Source organism: Callionymus lyra, chromosome 12, assembly GCF_982586985.1.
Source record: "Callionymus lyra chromosome 12, fCalLyr1.hap1.1, whole genome shotgun sequence".
Taxonomy (NCBI): domain Eukaryota; kingdom Metazoa; phylum Chordata; class Actinopteri; order Syngnathiformes; family Callionymidae; genus Callionymus; species Callionymus lyra.
In genome coordinates, this window is record NC_141829.1 from 24,400,986 (window position 1) to 24,424,587 (window position 23,602).

General features: G+C 40.5%; 1 protein-coding gene across 1 annotated transcript in view; it reads left to right on the plus strand.

Annotated features, from left to right (window-relative positions):
* The first annotated feature begins 1,115 nt into the window (after window positions 1-1,115).
* The window catches only part of LOC148068756 (anosmin-1), a 60,930-nt gene continuing 38,443 nt past the window's right edge, over window positions 1,116-23,602 (plus strand). The window contains exons 1-2 of the mRNA XM_087804436.1: window positions 1,116-1,319; window positions 14,153-14,200. Coding sequence (XP_087660562.1) covers window positions 1,128-1,319; window positions 14,153-14,200 — 240 coding nt within the window. The 5' untranslated portion in view covers window positions 1,116-1,127. The remainder of the gene's footprint in view (window positions 1,320-14,152; window positions 14,201-23,602) is intronic.

Below are 23,602 nucleotides of genomic sequence, written 5' to 3' on the forward strand. Positions count from 1 at the left end.
GACAATGATTTTTTTTTCAACACGCTCTAATTTAGACACTTCAAATAAAGATCCAGTAAGTGCTGAAATTTCACTCAATGATGATGCAAGTTTGTTTACCCTCAGGATCTAAACCCTCCAGCAGTTCAGCTTCTGTATGCTGTGTTGCAGGTGTTAACATCAGCTAGAAGTCCACGAAGCTTGTATTTACAAACCATTATTATTTTTAAATATTTTAATCATTTAAAATCTGGTTCACTATCATCAAGTCTGGTCTCTGCTGAGCAACATCAGTATGTGCAGGTCCACACATTGCAAGCCAGACCAGCCCACACAGCCTTGAAAGTCCCAGTCTGTAGTCTGACACCACCGCTGGTCAGGGCCACTGAGTACGTTAGAGTGAGAGGTTTCCAAAAATATAAAAATGTTTCAAAATGTATCTAATATGATCAAAACAGTGTTGATGAAATAAAAAATCAAGTTTGACTTAAAAATTATAATTTTATTGGAAAATAGAATTATTATTTTTTGTCATTTTCACAACAAAATCGACAATTAAGACAAGAAAGACCAACATTGAATTACCAGTGAACACATGCTTTCTTTTTAAAGAAAAAATTAATCATATAAAAATAATAATCGTTATTAAAATGATTCTCTTCTATTCTAAACATAATAATTTTGTTTTTTCTATTGCTTGTTGTGTATCTTATTTCATTCTTTTATTATGTACTGACACCACAAAAAAAAAATCCTACGTTGTGTTTACAAACACAAACTGGAAATAAATATTTCTAATTGTGGTTTCAAACATTTTCAGATACTATTATGTAATATTATTATTATTATTATTTTAAGTAGCTAATGGATTTGAGATCGTTGGTGTTTGGAAACTTCGGTTAGACTATACATTTTTCAAGAGATTTGGGCAGAAAAGGCTTAAATCTCATGTACGTTTTCCACCTGTGAGTGAGTGTCACTGCGCCAGTCTCTACCTGCTGACCACTCCCCTCGCCTGCCACTCACCTCCCGCTTGTCCAATCAGGGCGCTCTCTCCTCCCTGGCCCCGCCCCTCCGTATAATTGAACTTCTGTAGTTTCTCCGGCGCTCAGTGTCGTCCGAACCGTGCTGGGATTTACACACACAACATGTTCTCCAGGAGGCTGATGGCGTGCGCGGGCGTGTGCTTGTGGATTACGGCGCTGCTGAGCTCGGGAAGCGTGCGCGCGAGGAAGCAGGACGAGTCCTTCTCCACCGGCAGCGTTTACCGAGCGAGATGCGCCTCCAGATGCCTGAGTCTGCACATCACGCGCATCTCCGCCTTCTTCAAGCACTCGCAGGTACAACTTCTCCATCCGTGCGTCCTCCACTATCCTGCATGTGAGCTTCAGAGACCATCTGCTCTCAGAGGTCCAACCTGTTCCTCTCTCGTTAGGCGAGACCACTCATGGTGCTGAAGACATCTCAGCAGATCTGCTCATGTTTAAGTTGTGACTATGTAACTACACTTGTCGTCATGGAGGGAGAGAGAGCACTTGACACAAAGGTCTTCAGCTCCATCCCCCTGGAGCGTCTTCAGATCGACCCCAAATATCAATGGGATTTGAAGTGAAGTATCGGGTTTGATAGTGGCGCGATGAGATTGATGTTTGGTCTAATGTTACAGAAAGTCCAGCACATCATTCCCATGTCATGTTTGGAACCACTTTAACTGCGGGACATAAGTATATATCTGTGGAAAAACCACATGTTTTTTAAACATTTAAAAGCTGCATATTTAAAAAAAAAAAAAAATGGAGACCCCCATTTTGTTATACAAAAACATCTGCACTTTCCAGCCAACCTCATAAAAGATAAAGTAGTCTTCTTTCCTGCTCTCATAAATGCAGTTTCAAGAGATTCATGACCTCCGACAATAAGGTTTTCTCAGATCAGAATTGGAAACTTTTCATGGCTAACATTGGATTTTTTTGTAGTGGCAGTAATAATAAAATAAGATAAAAAACACAGAATTAGCAATAGAAAAACAGAACCAAGCATCAAGGCAGCCATTCTGTGGCGCCTATCGATCTGAAAATAATTCAAAAAGTTGTGCATGGATGTACATTTCTGAAAAATGTTTATGATGAGTGACAGTTGATGCTGTTCTGCATTTAGATTTATGTAGGTTTCTAACTGCTGCTGCTAACAAAAAGCAAGAAATGAAAGTGAAAAGTGACTTTCCTTAGACAAAGCATACGACCAAAGAGTAGGAAAGATTCTGTACTTGACATTGTTTTAGGTTTCCTACATTGCTGGATTCGGGAATGCTGCCATGCTAATGGTACTGGTGCACTAGCTAAAATAGTTCTAAAGAGTCCCTTAATCACTTCTTGATCACAGTATTTACCTTTACAATGTCAATGTTTAAACAATGGATATAGTTTTTAAATGTTTTTTGACGCTGTGTTTCACAGAGGTATTTCACCATCAATGCCTGTCTAGTTCACAACACTTTATTTGTTAATTTATTTAAGTAAGGTACAGAGTGAACCATTTTAATGACCCTAAAGTTCAAAGATCTTCACAATCCTTGTGGTTCTCGTGGTATCGGGTTGATACTATAATTTACTACCAAGACATGTTAGGTCCGAGCACTGTATGCATGAGTGATGGTGCGGAGACCGAGGGTAGTCCTACCAAAACAAAAGTCTATTCAAGTGAATGTTAAAGGGGTTTAATCAGAAACTTTTCTCCGGCTGTTTAGTTCCTCAGCGCGCCCCCACTGTGCATGCCGGGGTGCAGTGTTTGTTGGAAATGAGCTGCAGGATCTGTGGTGTCAGAGGTTGTTTTTCACCCTCCACCGATCGCACTGTTCTCTCCCGGGCTCCGCGGAGATCTCCGATCCTTCATCTCCCTACTACCATTTGCATTTCCAAGACTTCCCTCTCTCAGCGCGTTAACTAATACTCCAGTGGCCCTGAGCGTTATCGAGCGAGTCAACCCGTGCACTGGATTCTGGGATTGCCACGGCAGCTTGTAGTCACCTCTCAGCAGCAATGCTAAATTAGCACTCTGCATGTCACCAAAAAAGAGTTCAATTACACCGAATGGAAACAGTTATTAAAGTGAAACTTGGCAAGCGAGCATGCAGGAGTGTGTTAAATCTGCCACTCGCCGACCAAAAAAGTCACATAACTTATGAAGTATCACTCTTAATGATCAACTAATAGTCTATATAATTAAGTGCAGGCCCCTGGAGTCGGGAGCTGGAGCCAGGTCGGGCCCCAGAGAGGGAGAAAAAAAAAAAAGAGTGAGAGGTGTTTGCTTAAAGAGAGGAGCATTTTTGTGGTCGGAGATAAGCGAGGTCTGAAAGCTGCCACGTCCAGGAATAGAAGGCAATTGTTGATAATCAGCAAGGACTGTCTAATGCTCGCGGAGCTGCTTTCATGTGAAATTGGGGGGTCTGGTCAGCTGCAACAACACATGGCTCCTGCCCCTTCGCCCTCGACCCCCCCCAGGCCCTGCCAATAAATGCCAGCACAACACCTCATGTGGAGAACCCACGTCGGCTAGTCTGTGTCAACTGTACCCAGATTTAAGTTAGAACTTTTCCGAATTTTAGGGGTAAAAATTAACGGTGGCACAAGTGTCGTAGGATATCCTCCCACTGGTTTTACTCTTACTCTTTGGAACGACATTACCTGCTTTTGAGGTGTAAAGCAGGTGATATAAAAAGGTTTTGTTAGGGAGATGCAGAAGACCAGGCCTAACTCCTAATTTTAATGTAAAGATCAAATATAATTCGTAGAAGTCAGTAGTAAAATCTAAGCAAAATTGTTCTCCACAAAAAAAACATAAATTTATCGGAAAGTATTATTATATAAATGATAATTCCCTTATTTTTAGAGGCATGTACAACCCTGCTGACTCATTTTTTTTTACTGTTGAATTCACCCTGGTTTAACAGCAGTTATTGCCATCAAAGAAGAAAAAATAACACAAATAAACTCCTTTGCACACATCTTCATAATACAGAAGCGAATCAAACTCGTTTGTATGGCTATCCCACTTCTGACACTACCTAAGAGTGGGGCATGACTGTTGCAATAGCTGCGATTTAATAAAAAGATAAAAACGAAACGCTGACAGTAGAGAAGATGGTGGTATGTTCCACTAAAAGTCACGATTGCAACGCGCCAACTAAAAAAGAACACGCTGGGTGGGCGTGAAGGAGAACTTCAGTTTTAGCAATGTTTTTTTTCTGGTTGTGGACGCCGTTGGAAGTGGTTTCGGCAGAACCAAAGGGAAGACACACATTACCGTCTTTGGTGCCAAAGAAAAACATATCTTGGACCTAATTTGGAGATGCGGTGTTGAGTAAGGCATCGTCCTGACGCTGCTTCGCTAACATAGCAACGACAACCACCATGAGTCAAGATTACCAGCTGACATCCCTGACAGTCGTGTTTGAACGTCCCTGCAAAATTATCCTGCAATCCACAGATGTACTTTATATTGCTGTACTAATCTGTGAGATTCCTGTAAAAGACTTTATTTTTCATACCTGGACTGATCCTTGAAGCCGATAGTCGGGATTTAAGGTCTTTAATTTGACTATTTTAATTGTTAAACAAAGATTATTTAAGGATCACTTCTACCATTTAATCAAAATATGGGTAACAGAGAAGAATTTTTCACATGTTGATTATATCAAATGTCTAGATTTATTCAGCCCCAGTACCGACCCCTGCCCCCTGCGGTGCTGACATCGGCACATGTGTCATGTTCAAATACACTTCTATCGTCTTGACGACATCATGAGGCTGAAACTGAATCACGTTTAATCACAGAAAACTTTACCCGAGACTTCGTCCGAAGAGCCCGAGTAAACAAATTCTCTGCGGTCTCACAGTCGAGGGGGGACTTGAAGGGTACACGCCGACGCTTCTCGCGAACCAAGGTCACCTTCCTGCTAAACGCCGGCGCTAAACGTGATAAGCTCTAATGTGGCGTCGCCACAACAGCGGAGCATGCTCAGTCAGCAGCACCTACAGGTGGATCTGCTTCCTCTGCCAGATCTTATTACAGCGCCGGGCCTGACAGGCTCGGAGCTGCTCTGCGATGATTGAGACCGCAGACCTCTTAATTCAACGCTGCATCCTTCAGGGGTCATTTAATACCCAACAGCAGAACCGACACTTTCCATTTAATTTGAAATTAAAAACCCGGTGTGTGTGTGAAGTGGTAACTTTTGGCTGCTTTTCATTAATATTTCATCTCAATATCTCGTAATCTATAAGGTCTGCTACTTATTTTGGCGGCGGTTAAAGAAACAATCTGTCATTGTGACATGTTTTACAGCTGTAGGTTTCTCCCTCTATGAGCCAAACAAGCGGGTGATGGTGTCTTTCCTCTCCGAAGTAGGACAAATCAGCATACTTGATTTAATTGTTGCAGCGGCGTGAAACAGAAACAGCCCCTGAGATCAACTGCAGGCTGTCAGGTTTACAGCAGCTGAAGATTTATAGTCCTAATAGAATTTCCAAATACACTTTTATTGACATTTTTCTCTTCATTTCGGGAACTTGTCACCCCGGCACAATGGACAGAGAGGGGAACACCCAACCGTAAATATCAGCCCCGGACACTCTAAAATATTAAGAGTGCACTGGGAGCCCTGTGCAATAACGTGCTCCGAAAACATCGGCCTTGTAGTGGATTATTTATGTGGAGACCCGTGAAGCCAAAAACAAGGTGTGTCCACGCCGTCTTGTTATTACACTCGCGGCAATAAAAAACATTTTAAACTCGCTCGTTCATCTCTATACGTGTCGGGCAGTAAAGCCCGGAGCATCTCGCCGGGAGATTTGTGTTTCTGGGGAAGAAAAAACATCGCAGCAGTTTTTCCGCGTCTCGTTTTTTTGTGCCTTTGAAACGAAAGAGTTGGAATCAGAGCTCAGCCAGCGCTCGTCTCATGTGTGGACTTTTTCATTAGCGAGGACAGCGCATGAATAGGGGTCTCTGTAGCGCGACCTCACCTCTCTGAAAATGCTTCTAAAGCATGACAGTTGTGTCGGTAAATCTCTGCTGCTGCAAACAAAGAGCCTCCGTTTTCCGCTGGATATGACTTGTTTCGATTTTCCTCCAACACCTTTTCATGCTGGCGTGGGCAGCCGAGCAAAATAGATTCAGTTCAGGAGCCAAAGGTTGAAATGAAGTTCAAATTGAGAGAAGTCCTAACTGCAGCCTTCTTTGATCTAAAAAGATGAATCGTGTTGTGAGATCGATGCGAGTCGGAGGTGCAGCAATGACAGACACAAAACGACAGAAAGCGTTTGGTTCGTGGTGTTTTTATTCAGCTAGAAGGGACAGGTCTTGGAAATGACTTGATGTTAACAAGTGTTAAGTCTGCTCTCTATGTCTTTGTGTTTGTTGCAACAGTGCGGAGGTGGATAGAGCAGTGAGAAGATAACTTGGCAAACTTCATAAGTATTGGTAAATTAGATGAAACCAAACCAGGAGTTTTAAAAATGGCTTGTTGGTAATCAAGTAATACACACGGTACATAATGGGTAATCAAGATATGTAAGAAAATTAGTTTGTGAACTAAAAAGAAAATCGGAAATAGAATTGCTAAATAAGTCCAAAACCGTCTTGGTAAACCAGGAAGTTAAAAGTTGACTTGGTAATCTAGATAGGTATGAAAATGACTTGGTAAACTAGGAATTTGAAATCAACTTTTATTATTCGATGAGTCAAAAAATGACTTGGTTAACTAAAAATCAGATATAGAGTTGGTAAATGAGTCCAGAACTCACTTGGTAAACCAGGAAATTCAAAGTTGACTCAGGTCTAGATCTAGATAAGCCCAAACTTACTTGGTAAACTATGACTAGACTTGGTACATTAGTGAGTGGAGAGTTGACTTGGTACACCAAGAAATTCAAAACTGACTTGATAAGTTGCTAAAATACTAGCACTCTGAAATATACATGGTTTATCAGATTAGTTCAAAGTTGAGTTGATGCTCTAGTCAAGTATGAAAATGACACGGTAAACTCAGAATTAAAAATAGACATAGTAAATTCGAGGAATCTAAAATAAACCCGGTACACAAAGAAATGACAAATGAGATTGGAACACTGGGTAAAAGCTGACTTGGTAAATTTGAATTCAAATAGACAAAATAAATATAATTTAGTGGTCACAAACATTTATCTTTTCATTCAGCCCAACTCTTCTGTCTATCATCTCCTCTTTAAAGCAACACTGCAACACAAATGCACTTCTTACTTTTCCAGTTTTGTTGAGTCTGTGTGCCAGTGTAGTGACACTGACTTTATACACAACCAGCAGCAGAGTTCACAGTGATTAGAGCGTAACGTAATTCCAGTAACCCAATAAAGAACTATTCATCAACGTATTCTTAGTGTACATCTGAGCATGGAAAGAGTGAAATTGATCCAAATATTTAAAATAGGAGCAAATAAACGTGTCACAGCTGATGCCACTTGTTTGTTTGTGCGGCAATCAGAAGGGAATACTGAACTGCGTCATTGTTTATCTGCCGTTGTGTAATCATTGACGGTCCAGGAGCTGCGTAAGACGTCAGGCTTCCATCTCTGAGCGATCATTTTCCAGAGCTCATCCTTGTGTTGCAACTGTGTGAACGGTGATCCGGTTCTCTTGCTTCAACTGGAAGAGTCCAAATAGTGTTTTAAGGTTTCTAAGAACACCTGGCAGTGTGTGAAGGTGCCTGCAGGTGTCAGCAGAGAGCACCATTGAAGAAGATGCTCAAACACAAAAGTAGATTTAAATATCTTCTATTAAAAAATCAAAAATCAGAAAGACAGTGATCCAAGGCTGTTTCCATTCATAAAGAGTTTGAAAGTAGAAATCCGAAAATATACGAGTTATTTGATGGAATCATTTTAATTTGTGTGGAAAAAGGTGTTAGCCGACAGCTGTCATATCAAACACTCAAGATTAAAAACTGAAACTTAAGCTTCATGTTGTGGCATGTTTTCCAAACACAGCAATCTCACCATATTTTATGATGATAGAAAATGAATCGAGAATTTTAAGAAGAATTTCGCTCAGACCAGAGGAGACATTCATATAACATTACAATACTGAATCTCTGATCCACAATTTTTAACTCGAATAATGAATAGTAGTAGTAGTAACCAACAAGTTTGGTTATCCGACAAAAATTGAATTTGTACTATGTTTCATATTTAAGTATCGTAAGTAGACCAAGGTCTTAAGTTCGTCATATGCTCTTCGACGGGTTCCAACTTTGTTAATAATGATAAATAGTTTGAATAGAATGTTAGGTTCTCTTGATGGCTCTACTCCAAATCTATTGATCTGTAACCGTTGAATAGTCTCAGTAAATTCATTAAGACCTAGCTGGTCAAATAGTAATTGGAAATAGACTTGTTGATTCAATCCAAAGTCCACTTGGTAAACAAGATGAGTCTGAAATATGACATGGTAAACTATGAACCATAACTCGATGTCTGACTTCATAGACTAGAAATTGGAACAAAATAAACCAGCACATTCAAAGTTTACTTGGTAATCTTGAAATGCACGAATATGTTAAAGGTAAACTATGAAAAAAAATATACTTGGTACCAAAAAAATTGCTAAAGAAAAAGAGGTTATCTGGATCAGCTCCAATCCAAATTCTTCCATCTTTCATAATTTGAATAGTCTGGATAATCTTTAAATCCAAAGATTTACCTGGTCAACTAGGTATCATAAATAGACTAGTTGAAAAAGATAAGTTAAACATCAAAAGAGTCCGAAATATGTCATGATAAACTAGGGCCTACTACATACAGGAAATGGACTCTGTAAACTAGACGCGTCTGAAAGTAGCTCGGTACCCTAAGGCGTTCAAAAAGTTTTTGTTGACTATAAAGTGCTACATTTGGTGAACTAGAAAATACTTGAAGAACTTGAAAAGTAAAAAAACTGATGCGGTAAAATACTTTGTTTTAAAAAACACCAATTGTATACAGTACATTTGGAGAAAAAATAGAGGGTCTGCTTGAAATACAAAAGACTTATGTTATTAGAAAAATTAACTATTGAAGCAGGATGGCAGACCAGGTCCATAATAATAATTCCAAGAGTTGCCTAAAGCTGGAATTAAACATGGATCTTGTGAATCAGTGACGGTAAATCATCACGTTGACCCTTCACGCACACTTCAAGACTCTTTATTTTAAGTCAGCATTTGTGCCCTGCGGGTCCGGTTATTTTGGTACCGCTCGAGGTCGTCTGCTGAGCGTCACGCGGGACAATGGCTTCTTTTGAAGTCCTACTTCCTGTTCACGACCAAGTGAAGACGTGTGTCTTCAGATTTGTTGAGCTGGATTTGTTTAATCCAGGCCAGGTGAAGATGAAAGCTTTGATTCCGTCTCCTTCGCTGCCCACCTGCTCCTCTTCCTCAGCTGACATGTTGTGATGAATGTGTGGGTGCAGGTGACCGCCGCCCCTCCTTACCTCTCCGCCGCCCTCACACAGGAGGATTTCTGGAAGCATTCAGACACCAAAGTCCTTGACATGGCAGCGCAGTGTTCAGACGGCAGAGGAATGTCAGAGGGATGAAGTCCTGACCTATAATTATTCCACTGACATGGAGGGGTCAGGCCTGGACAGCTGGGGCAACATCCTGCTGAGCGTCTCTGCCACAGGGATGCTGTCACCAAACAAAATTAGCTCCTTTGTAGGTCCGTCGACCTTGATGGACGGCGTGGAGCGGCGTCAGAACAGGATTGATGTTTTCGGTCTAGAGACGCGACGGTGTGTGTAAACTATCCAGAGGCTGGTCAGCGGTGTACATGTCAAGGTTTCATTCAGCAGGTGTTGATGCCGGGTCGTTGTCGTGAGTACGAGTCGGTGACCTCTGGATTCAATCAGGGAGTCAAATGATGCGCTCGTGCTCAATAATTTATATTTCAATCAAACGTATCTGAGGTCATGTAACAGTCATGTAACCGTGTGCTTCTGTTGAAGTTAGAATGTTGTTACACCACATACAGGCCGCTCATGTGTACTACATCGTTTTTTGGGAGGCATTTTCAATGTCTTAAAAGTTTTCAGCTAACAAGCTTTAAAAAAAAATGTTTCAGGATGTTTTAAAACATCTGATGTTTAATGATACTCATGATCTGGCTGAGACTCTACTTGGCTGCTTCCTCACGTTCACACCTGCAGCACAATTCCTGCGTGATCAAGCGAGAACTTTAGAAACTGCTCAGAATGATGAAGACTTCTGTGCCAAGTCGTTTTATGTGGCCTGCTGGGTGTTTGGCTCAAAAGTAGATTAATGGTTATGTTGATATGGTGACCTATAAAGATGTCAGTTAAAATAAGAAAGATAATAAATGTCAACAATCATATAGTGAGTTCCAGTAAATCAATTTGATGGGAAAATGAATAGATAGTTTTACAGTCAGCCTCATTCTCCCTGTTTGTTCAGTTTGTAAAAGTACAAAAACATTTTGTCACGTAAACAAAAGTGCAAAACATTTTTGAACCCTTGTGTGATTGAGTTTGACACACTGGACCTGAAGTAAATGATTTCTCAAAGACTATTTTGTCACACAAAGCGGGGAATCTAACTAAGAATGTACATTTATTTATTATGCATGAGATGTCAGCCATTCCCCAAATGAGATTTGAAATCAATGTTTTTTTTATGCAGATGATCAAATAATCTACAGATTAATTTATTAGTTAAAAGGTTGACTAGAGGTGAAAGCACCAACATCAGCTGTGTCTAGTTTAAGAGTGTAGAGGACCTTTTCGAGACGACGTCAGAGGGAGAATTCTTACACACTCACAGTGACGTTAATTAAGCTTCTTTATGATGCATTTAAAACTTCACACAAAAAGATAAACTCCCTGCTGGCTACTGACGAGCTCAATTCACTTTCTTTGGTAGGAAAAATGAAACAATGAGCCGGCGTATTTATCATCCTTATCACTCCTCGGTTCAAGAGTCTCTGCAGACATGACCAAACGATCATGAGCTCCTTTGAAGGCACTTGGCCATTATCCTTGACACTAAAAGCGCAGCACTCGCTGGTACTGGATGTCAAATTAAACCCTTTAATGATAAGTTCTCCACAAAGGTCTCGTGGGAAATTTTTTCTGGATTACATTGTGGGAAAAGGCTTTGAACTTGACATTGAACTTAAACAGACTTTTCCGCGCCTACAGACCCCTAAAGTTTGGCTTCAAAACCTTCAGAAGATCCAAAGAGTCCAGCTCAGATCCAGGATATTGAGGATAATGAATTCCATTAATGTTACTCACAGCTTTGACTGGGAATTTTTCATTTGATTTTTTTATGAGCCAATAACTCAAAGGTGCAAATACAGAGAAAAGAGGGCGAATCAAAGTTCCCATCATGTCTTCTATCGCAGCATGTTTGCCGCTCTTTTTATTGCCTTCATGGTTTAGATAAAACAAAATGTTCATGAAAACACAAAATTCACTTTTTCAATAAGAGAGAGTAACTTTTATTCCTCAGAGGATACAAGTTTAATCTAGAAATAAGATTGTAGAGTGAAAAATGTAGATCCTTCCTTTCATCCATCTTTCTATGAGAGCGAGAGAAAACTAGGACTACTACCAATTATACACCTCACCAGACAGGAATCCCGGATATATTGTACTGGGGCGTCGTTCGACTTCGATTCTTGATGATATCCAAGATTGTTCTTTACTTGAGTTAGTCACGAAAGCTGCAAGATTGCATGCTGTTTAGTTCCAGAACTTTACTTTCAACTTCTGACAAATGCTAAAGAAGATGTAGAATTAAATGGATAAAGTAAATGTAGGGCAAAATGGTGTGGGTGGACGTGAGCTGCTTTGCAGACTTCTGCACCCCGAGTGCTTTTCGAATTATTGAACTTCCCTTTCCTTCTTTTTGTTGTTAATTTAAGACCAAATTCAATTATAGTGACACGTTTTCGGGTTATTTTACATAATGTATGCATTGTAATGTCTATTTATATATTTTAAATTTTTTTGAGCAGTGATTTAAAAAATGGAAGTAAAAATTAAAAGACCTTATTATCAAGCTCCACAAACAACAAAGAGACTAACATTACTTTTTGGATCGTATGGACATTTGTTACCAGAATAACCAAGTCCAGTCTATGAGCTTTTAAAGAATTGAATCAACCAACAAATATTTATATAACATTTTAATCATGCCGTAAAGACTTTATATAAATCCGTATCAAATTAATTTTCAATAAAAGTACAACATTCCTTTCCAATGTAAGATGATTTCCCAAAGATTTGAGAAGAAAAAGATTCAGTTTGATTAAAGAGCTGAAAGTCTCATCAGTGTTTATCATAGAAAGCGTGTCAGATGAAAACAGCTTCCAATTACCTACAGAAAATTATTCAACCCTTAAACTGTGTTAATAAGCACAGAAGGTATGTGAACGTAAGCGACCACGAGTCTCACCGTTGGAAATAATTAAAACAAAACACCTCGACTAATTATATCCATTGTACACGCCTCGGTATCAACGAAGGATTAATTAAATCCAGCGAGAACGTTCTCTGCTTCTGCACAACACTGAACACCTCCAGCTCCTGCCGGGGAGATTTATAAAATATAAAAGGCTGTCGAGAGAATTCAGCTTAAAAAGTCGTTTTTCCGGTGCACATAGACGAGTCAGCTGTTCTCTCAGCCCAATTACATGCACAGAGGAAGACGACGTACTTCGTCTCCCTGATAGAATTCAGGAAATGACCACTTGTACGAAGCCCACCCCCCCTCCACGGACCGTGTTTTTGTATAAATACGGGCACTATTAGGACCAAATGTTTGCCTTGTTGCGGTGCGGGAGGTGCCACTTCCACGGCAATTAGAGGAAATTGGAGGTACAGGCGCTCCTCAGAGAAGTGCTGACATCAGTTCCCGCCTCGGTGACCTCGGGGACGTCTGTTGCAAGATCAAACAGGTCTTCAGAAGAGCTGAGGTCACCGTGCTGGCTGGAGCTGACCAGTATGGCCCCCGAGCTGCACTCAGTCAAGCCCCTCGCTGCTCGAATGGTTGTGTGATTTTACTAGAAGAGCTCTAATGGTTGCTTACACATGTTGCTGAGATTGTTTTTATCAATCTTTCTCCTATCAGAATCCTGGTATTAGATTGGACTTGTAGGTTCTAAGGGGCCATTTTACATAACATTTATTTAGTGACTTTACTGGAAAAAAATGCATAGGTAGTTACCCTTGAAAGGACGTTCCAACTGCTAAAAAAGGCCCGAAAATAAACGATCCAACCCAGTACAATATCCAAGTGCTAGCAATACTTGTGAGATGCCGGGAGCCAAGTTAGCTGGACGTTAGCGAGTGGACATCAATAAAACTAAGATACTTTATTTAATGTTTATGAAACATTTAACCATGTACAATGTATTATCTGTAAACAAATGTTTGCACTAATATTTTATTCACTGGATTTTTTCTTTTGAAATTATGGAAATGAAAAAAAAACAAGAATTTTTTCATGTAGTAAACAGAGATTTTAAATTGTTTTAGCAGCAAACAGGACTACCAATTTAATGGCAAATATCATGATCTTAATTTCCTTTTTTTCTAACTTATATTGAACCATAAATTATAGTTTGCTCACTAAGCAACAGAATATTGGTTGGTTAATGTTTTTTTATTAAGACTTTTACTGGTGTTTTAAAAAAACATCAGGTTGATCCTTGTCTCGACTCAAATGCAGCGCTGACACTAAAAGACTTTCTTTTGCAATAGTAGCATGTCCAGCTTTGCAAACTGTCTTGATAAAATATTTCGACTGATGAAACAAGCTGTCAGTCATGACCACACGCTCCCCTGTGCTCACCTCAGACATCCAGAAGTGACACGGCTTTATTTACAAAACAGTTTGTGTTGTTTCTGCGTGACATGGCAGCTTAACACAAACACAATGTTCTCACGAGAGCCTTCCAGCGAGAGTCGGTGTCGAACCAGGAATTCAGCGGTTGCCGTGGTAACGAAACCATTCCGGATCTTATCATCAAACACACCTTCGCGCTGATATCAGCAAATTACCTCCAATTGGGTTTATAATTGTGTTTTCAAGTGTCCTGGTTGAAGGTGATTGTTGACTGATCGGGTCTGTTCTTATCCTTCGCAGAACAACGGATCGCTGGTCTGGTGCCAGAATCACAAGCAGTGCTCCAAGGTAATGTGGTTTCACTTCTACCATGAATGACACGCATGCCACACATGCACGCCTCATTATCGGAGGATAATGCTACATAAAGTGCACGAGTCACGACAGGGCTCGTTGTGTCATGCCTGGAGCTTCAGACTTGTTGACACTGACAATCTCAGATGCAAACTATTTCTCTTCTTGTCTTCCCTGGACCCGCTTCAATAGTTCTGATGAGATAAGAAGAAAATGCTTAATCCTGGTTGATCGCAGTAGACAACGTGATTGCTTTTGAGTTTCGTTAATTTCTCCTGGATGCTGTTTTGTCTCGTATTTTTTTCGTTCCCGAAGACGGTCGTTACAGAGCCGGCGTTGACAGCTCATCTGAAAAGATTGCGTTGACGTGTTCCGTCAAACCCTCTCGGACCTGTTGACAAGACCCTCAGGGATGTGCAGCAGACTGCAGACAGAGAAAGAGCCCACTGTTGAGCTGAAATAAAGCAGCGATACGCTCTCGGTGCGAGTGGTCAACACGCTCAGACCGCTAAATCTGGATTCAATGCTGCTTGTTCCTCAAGGAACTAAATTAAGATGTGAGCAACACCTCGGCAGCACAGGCTAATAGCGCGTCTGAATTCAAAAATGCTGGCAGGAACAAACGATCCTTTAATCCTGGAGTATATTTACAGGCTTTTCTCACACAGGACTGCAGCCAGAGAGTTTTATACTGTCGTTGTAATTAGAAATTTGGTGAGAAATGGTGTATTAAAAATGTGCTCGTAAGGAGGCTCAGGGTTGGTGTTTTCATTCGTCACTATCGGAATCTGGAATCAAAAGTCTTGCATGATGATTGCTTTTGTAACAATTTGGTAGAGTATTACGGTTGGATAAGCGGTGCAATCAGGACAAAAAGGTCACATCGTTTACTGGTTTCTGCGACATCTATCAAAGATGAAAGAATCTGAACTTTTTGTTTGTGTTTACTAATCATATTTTTTCATTATTGTTCATTCATGTTGATGTATGTAGAGAGAGAAATCAAGAAGCAAACAATAGATCCTTGAAGGACTAGCGACGCCCACATTTCTTATGTTTTTTTCTCGAGCCGATTGACTTACTTTTTAAATAATAGAGAAAATTCATGAAGTCGTTGTCAAGACACCAGATTCAGGGGCTTTGTCTCTCTTTCCCAATTAGGTGGTGGAGTCAGGACTGCAGACTGTCGGTCTTGTTTTCAATACGTTTACAAACTAAACCCTGACTGGCTGTGTTGTAATCGGAAATTGTCGCAATAAACCTAATCTACATAATCACAAACCAATCTAACTGATGAAAGGAAAACACTAAATGTCAGAAAAACTTTGAAAGAGCTCAAAATAAAACTTTCCTGAATCACAACAATGTATCAAAGGCACTCTAAAAAGTAACTACTTAGCATTTTTGTGCTCCATATTTCCAAAAGTGATAAAAAAAAACTTTTTTTTTTTTTTATTATAATCAAAAATAACCTTTAAAATTTCCCTTTCGGTTGACTAGCAAGAGCCAAACCAATTCAAACCTGCCATATAGTCCAGTTCCACCCGTGGGTTTAGCTGTTTAAAGTAAATTATCCAGATAATTATTTATTTCACCCCTTGCCAGCTATGGTTAGGAAACAGTCAGGAAACACAATTCACAGTTTTGAATGATTTTAATCTCCTATAAACCTTTATAAAGGGTCTAACTTTTGCCTCTATAACGATTAGATGTCAAAGGCTAAATGAATAATAATAGCGGTTTTCTAATCGTATTCTAAACTATGATAATGGCTGTTGTTTTTTTTTCATTTGATTCACCTTGTTTGACAAGATACCAACAGATTGCTAACATAAAGGTACCAACAGAGTGCTAACATAAGGTGGTTGTAGTACAAGTTGAAAAAAGTGCACAGCTCATAAATGCAAACTGAAATACAGCTTAGTCACTTGCTATTAAAAGTCAAAGGTTATAATTGCTTGTGTAAAGTTTCTTTAATGGTGTTAAAAGTAGCTGCTTACTGAAGATTTAGCAGGAAGGATACGCCATAATTCAGTTTACTCTGTGCACCAGCAAGTTTTCCTAAAGAGGTTTCAACATTTCTCCTGAATGTGACACACTATGGTTTCTCGATGGTGTAAAGAGCCGCGTGAAAGTCTATTACTTTTAATAAGTCACATTATGGAGTGCCTAAAGATTTAACACCGGTTGAAACTCGAGCTGTGACTACATGTGTACATTTTCAGCGTTCAATCGGCTGTGACCGGCACTCGTGTTTAATGTTAACGTAAAGGCTTTAAAAGAAGGCAGACCTCCTTTGTGCTATGCAGCTCGTTCCTCTCCTTTCCACTCCGATGGCCAACCTTGGCTCCTGGCACTCGCCACAATTCCCTCGGTGGTTTTTATGTGTGAAGGGGCTTTTTTGTTGGCTGCGAGTCCAAACATGGAACCCTGTTTTCATAATCAAGCCACTAAAATCACTGAAACGGAGTTGTAATTTATTTATTTTCTGTCTCTCCTGACAGGCATGTTAGCACTTCGCTAACGCGCTATTTAGCCAGTAAGTCTTGTAGACTGTGTTTAATGTTTTGGCCACATGTTTGATTAATGTTGACACCTGGGTTCTTTCGGGGTCATTCTTTGAAACTGGTGTTGTTTTCAATTTCTAATTCAGGAACATTTGACCTGAAAAACAGTTTCTCCACCTCAGACATTTTTCTACTGTGACCTTGTGTCAAATTCATCTTTATAAAGCAACAAGAATGACTCTAGTTGAGACATAAACTTAAAATGTCAGAGCTTTAATATTATAAAACTATATTTTGTTATTTCACTGTAGATTGACATTCTTAACCACCAGCACGGTTAGCTTTCAGCTAACCTAGCAAGTATATTATTCAGTTTAAAATGTCCATTATTATGTAATAATGGTCTTAGGTCTTCCTCCAGCCAGCTGTAATCACGCCTGCTTTGTTTATACAACGAGTCCTTGGAGGTGGAGACTTCCAGGATTAGGTTAGGTTAGGTGATGGCAGGGGCGCATTTTCTAATGTAAATATTTAAATTAAAAATAGAGTTTTGAACAAACAGACACATACTGATGAATATGATCAATTTTAGAGAAACTCAAAAAAACACATTTAAGTTAACCAGGATCTAACTACTCAAAATAACAATAATTACTGTTTGCTTGAGACCTTGGCTCCTGCAGGGGCCTGTGTGATATCACTTACTTAAAAACTCTTTATAACATAAAATGGTATGTATATAAATCATTATTTTAATATGAAAAAAGTATATTTTACTTAAAAAAAACACACATCACAAAATTATGAAAACATAGTTTTTAAAAAAAGATTCATTTTAATGAAAAGCAGATGATTCTACATAAGACTTTCTTGTAAAAATAACACTTATTTTATTTAAAATGACCTTGATACTCAGTGAACAGTTTTTGTCCTTTTAAATACATTTTCTAGAGCTCGTGACTCACAAAAGGTTTCCCAGAGTGCTGAAGTTTGATTCAGTGCCAGGAGTCAATGTTTTGGTCGCTCTTCACATGGGGGCGTAAATAACTTGCGCACACACTGACAGTCCGTGTGTCAAAACATTGTGGCCTCTGGAACAATCGCGCTAAAAGGTCCCATGCTGTACAGTCAATAGCTCTACAGCCCCTGATTAGTCTCTTCACTTCATGAACGCAGCGCTGTCAAACGCCCAGACAAAAGGACGGCGGCCCCCCGCCGCTCCGGTCAGGTCAGGAGGCCTGTAGAGAAAATGGGAGGAAGGTCCGCCTAATAATTCAGACAAAGATGCTCTGACTCCGTCCATCTGTCCACCTCTTTTGGAAGATCAAAGCCCGCTGGGATGAGAAAGTCACCCTGGTCATCTCACATGCGGTGGCCGGAGTCAACCCGGCATTCCGTGTCCTCTTTGTCATGCTAATTAACCTCGGAGAGGTGGCATTTGTGGAGTCATTATCATGCCGTAACACCAGAGCCGGGGACAAACTGCATTCAGCAGAGACACAACAGGCTTTTGTCTTTCTCTGCTCCGACGACTGTTCCCTCGACAAGTTTCCTTAACAGAAAATGGAACCGTGCATGGGAGAAAGTGCGATAACAGCCAAGAGGTTTTTTTTTTGTTTTTCTTTTTCACATTCTTACACAAGCATCACCCACGAGTACAGAATGAAACACTGGCTCACGGCAGCTTCACTCTGCTGCTCAACACTGTTTCGTTACTCACACCGCCGCCAGCCTGGCTTTCTGAACGTAACACACAGGTCTGTTGGACCCGTGTAAGCTTCTGGAAAGTGGCTTGTGTGCGAAACATTTCCTCGTATTCTTCACCCCTCGAAAGGATTCCATGCAGCTCTGACGACCATTACACACACCAGAAGGCAAAAAGTCAGTGGAACAAAATCCGAAACACGTGACGCTCACATCAGAGGAATCTCGCTTGTTATTCAGACTGGAACTCTGACAACGATGATGGCTGGTCCGTGCTCCAGGAATACACTTGCTTTAATGTGTCCATTATGCATTCTGGGTCAGTGCGAGCCTCCGCACAAGTAAAACGCCCACATGGTTAAAAAAAAGAAAGAAGCTGCATCGTTAGAAGGCGGTGGCACCGGTAAAAAGTGCCATGATGATCTCAATTATATTTTATGCTTATATTCTATCTGGACCAGACTGGAGGAGGTGTTGACCTGTTATTACTGACAAATGGTGTCAGAAGTGGGTTATAATACAGTCTTTGAAATAGTTTGTAAGAGCAAGAAGACATTTAAAAACTTTTTGATAAGAAGGTGAAGGCTGATCGTTTAAGTGGTCGGCCCTGGACTGTCACATAGAGAATAGCATGTTCTCGTCATTAAATAGACAAAGACATTCTTTTCTCGCCAATATTCTGCCAGTTTATGAAAATAAATCAGTGGACATTGGTAAAAGGTACAAGATGTTGAAGGATAAAAAATGATAACATTTGGAATAAGAAAAGGTGAATAGCTGTGCAGTAAAAAAGTACAGAATATTATATGTATAAATACTTGTTGATGACTTTCTGCTGTGCTTTGCTATTTCCTCTTATTGGCTAAATCACCCATGCGAAAAAGAAGTAGCTGCATATCACCTGGACAGACAATTACCGAATATACCTGAACCAGAAATGACCAAATATCTCCTGGACAGGAAGTAGCATAGTGTCACACAAACAGGAAGTAGCCTCTGATGTCATTGTTACATTGTTAGATCTTTTTGTCGTCTATAAAAACACCATCTATGATGCACAACGAGTTTGAAAATTAAAAGTGATACACTTTTTGGGGAATATATCCATTAAAAATGAATAATAAAGAGTTAGTTTTGACTTATTTTCACAAGTTTACAGGTTTATTTTTTGAGGAAACTTCAGTAAGCGTCTAGGCTAGGAGCATAAGATTGGTTGATCGTCCTACCAAGAATAAAATTGCTAAAACATCTGTATTGTTCAAAAGTTCCATTCAGCACTAAAAAAGGTGCAAACCGCAGGATTCCAAACTTTTTATTCGGCAGCTGTGATGTTCCGCAACCGTCATGGACCCTCACATCTTCCAGGTGTCTTTTTTGAGCACCTTTTTTTTTTTTCATCTTTCATTCACAGCCTCAGCTGCACATACCAGCCCGGGAAGGCGAAATGTTTACTCTGAGGTTACATGTGCTTTCACATGTCTTTGGAGCGCTTCGCCTGAACAACAACAATCCCTGGAATGTCACTGTGTCTCATTCAGGGGCGTCTTTCAGGGACGACCCCCACGTTTTTTTCTCACGGCGAATTAAATAGGTTGAAGTAAAAGTGAGGGAGCGAAAAGCATTGTTCAATTAACATAAATCTTGATGGAAAAAAAGGCGTCGCGGTCAGTTTCCACGCTGATAAAAGAGCGTGCTGGTTTGTTTTACGGGACTTTTTGTGTGGTCATCGTTCCTTCGGCAGTATATCCTGAGGCCGGCTGAAAAGATCTGATGAAGGGAGTGCTGCCTGGAAGGTTACTGCTTTTCTTACTGACTTCAAAGCTCCTTTTGCTGAGTCCAGACAGCAGTCTCACCTCCCGGTGTTGCCCACATTAGCGGTGACACCTGAAAGCAGACCTGGACCGGCAAACAGAGAAGCTGCCAGAGAACGTCGAGCTGCTCCTGTGTAAGGAGACATTTGGAGTTTTTGGGTCGGGATGTGTGATTGTGAGTGGGTGGCGGGTGAGTGTGAAGCAGGGCCGGTCAGTCCCAGCAGGAAGGACCTGATCTGGACATGGTTGTTAAGTTTCATTGGTTAAAGGGGGGGTCGCTTCATTGCCTGCTATCTGTGGAGCTCATTATTCACATGGTGGGTGGCGGGGAACGAAAACCCCCCACGGCAAGACACAAGAGAAAAGGAGGTGAAAAGAGATGAAGTCCTGAAGGTCTGAAATAGCACTTGTTGTTTTTATTAGTCCTCCTAAACTCATAATGGTCGGACGTTTCCTCGAGATGATCAACCTCTGACACGTTTCTAATGTTCTCCGTGTCGCCGGGGATTTTCAGCTGAAGGATTATCGTAATCAAAGCTGCTGTACAATCCTCCTAAAGACCGCTGAGACGGTCTGCGCCGCTTGTTTACTCCGCAGCTGGCTGGACCTCATCAACACCTCACACGCTGTTTAAAGCACTAAAACACTAATGCTGGGTTTGTGAGTCGCGCCGAGGAAAAGCTAGATCAGAATGCTATTAATTCTTTAATCTTCGCAGATGAGGGTTTATCGATTAATCCCAAAGCTGCTGCGTCCTGCTGCGATTGTGTTTGTGAGGGTGTCAGCTGCTCGGAGAATGTGTGTCAACCAGGGAAAAAGTTGTTGACGAGGTTCGATTGGATGTCCGTCGTGAGACCTCTCGCCCTGGAACAGCTGGGACGGACTCCGCCCCCTCACCACCAAACAATACTGTTGTTAGCTGAAGACCATTTTTAGTTTCGCTTTTAACCCTGATATATTTTTTAAACTTTATGTCAGTGGTCCCTAAAGTGGCTCCTGGGGGGGCCACAGCACAATAACACCAACATGCTAAAGTATGCAATTGTCCTTAATCTGGTGTGTAAATTAAGTGTGCTATATTTAATATTACAAAACAATAAATACTTGTCAGCTCTCTCCTTATCCCTACCTACGTATAGTTTGCTATTAATTAAATAAAATAAAACAAACATATAAAATAAGTTGGTGTCCGTAGCAACATTATATTCTTATTGGAAGACTTTACTTTCCTTACATAAGGATTCCCAATATACCAGTCAATTGCAAAGGTAGTGTTGGTAACAATCGTCATTTAATTGATGTACAGATGTCATCTTACTTTTTCTAACCCTTGACTGATGCCCAAAGCAAACCAAATAGTGAAAAGGCTGCACACATGATCAGTTCACTCGACCGCCTTATCCTTGCTAAATATTGCATTTCTGTCACAGTACAAGTACATTTACAACTATCTTGATACAACACAGCTCCCGAAAAGGATGTGTTTGAAGACAAATAGAACCAATGGACCGCTTTCTTTGTCATAAGGTCCGTCCATTGTGATGCAGCTCTGATTGTATTCAGTAAAAGTCACCAAAGCAAAGTGAGGTAATGATAAAACATGTACTAAGGTACATATTTTGTTGCAAAATATTGGCTCATGCGCTTATACAAGGTGAAATTGCATTGCAGCATATATTGTACATATTAAGAATTCTAAATATATTGTTTTACATTTTTGTAATATGCTTTCATGCTGAAAACTGTGAGCCCCACTGATCTACTCAATGACAGATTACAGAACTTTTAGGAGTCTGTAGATCAGAGGTGTCCAGTCTTTCATAATCAATGTGACAACAAGCGAGGGCCAAATGAAGAGGGAGTAACCAAGAGATTTCTTATTCAGAAATTCAAAATAAAAGCTTCTATACCTTCGTCCACACAGAGAAGAACCTTTTTTTTGCAATGTTAAGGATCTGCATTGACACTTATCAGCTTTATTTTGCGGCGTTTCCCTTTGATATTCTCATATAACAGACTGTGCAACATTTAAAAATAGATATTTTAGGATTAAAAATCTTTAACATTCTATGGTCAAATAATAAAATATTATTATAAAGACTGCGGACGGGATGAAATCTGCTTAAGGGCCACAAATTTCCTCTTGGTCACGCTTTTTTGGTGCTTGCGTTAGATGTTTTTCTTTTTTTTGCTAGAGCATCACAGCTCCACTCACAGGTCTGACATGTGTACTACATCGTTCTTAGTGATTAGCGTGAAAAGCCTTTTAATGCAAACACACGACTAGGTTGAAGCTTATTTTTAAATATATACATCGTACACTGAAGATGGAGTAGTTCTATATATAAAAAAGTACACGATACAAAAACAAACATGTCTATAAGACACAATCTGTCCCCTCGACCAAAGACCTGAATCGACTTTAAAATGTGATTTCCAGACTCTTGACATGCAGGATCTGTGAATCAAAAGTGTTTTGGATCAAGAGTCGGAGCTGCAGTGTGATGGTTGTCTGGGATTAGGATGACTCGCGCTGCAACAACATGCTTTCCATGTTATTATCCCGCATTCATACTTCAGAGATGAGGAGGGGATTCTAACGGCGCGAGTGGTCTCTGTCAAAAGAGGGTGTGTGTTGGGGGGCTGTAATCCTACACCTTGTTTACTATCCGCTCAATCTGTGGTGACTGACGTTGCCATGACGACATCTTCCATGTGGAATGTTCATCATCGAACACATGATAGCAAGTCTGGAGCTGATACGCTGAAGGGGCATGAACCACTTTTTTTTGGGGTGGGGGTCTCACTTTCCTGTGCCGCGTCATCCCTCTGGCCTCTTTATCTGACCCCTCGTGATGGAAACATCCTGTTGAATTGCCCTGAAATGTAAACTGAGAGCAGAGGCAGGTGATAACGGAGGCTCCGGTTACTCTTAACGCCAAAATCCTGAAGAGAAGGGTTGAGGGGTTTTCGTCTCAAAACTTGAGAGTCATTAAGTATTAAGTGAACAGCTCTTCACAATCGCCGCTGAGCTGTGTGGTCTTTTTCCTCATAAATAAAGCAGATTGGTGACTTGATGTATAATTCATGCGCTGCCCCCCGAACCTCCTCTCTTTCTTCTCACTTTCTCTTAAGCTCTTCTTCTTCGGCTCTTTGTTGTCTGCGCCGTCTAGATCAATAATTTAAAGATGCTTCAAGGAAGTCCACAACACCACCTGCCCGCTCGCCGAGTCTGGCGGGTAGTTTAACACCAAATTGAAAGTCTTAAAACTGTCTCCCCCACCAGAGCTGGAGTCGCTGCTTGTTGGCATTAAGGAATTATGACACTGGCAGAGTTCACAGCGTGGGATGTAAAATATAGAGCAATTAGGAAA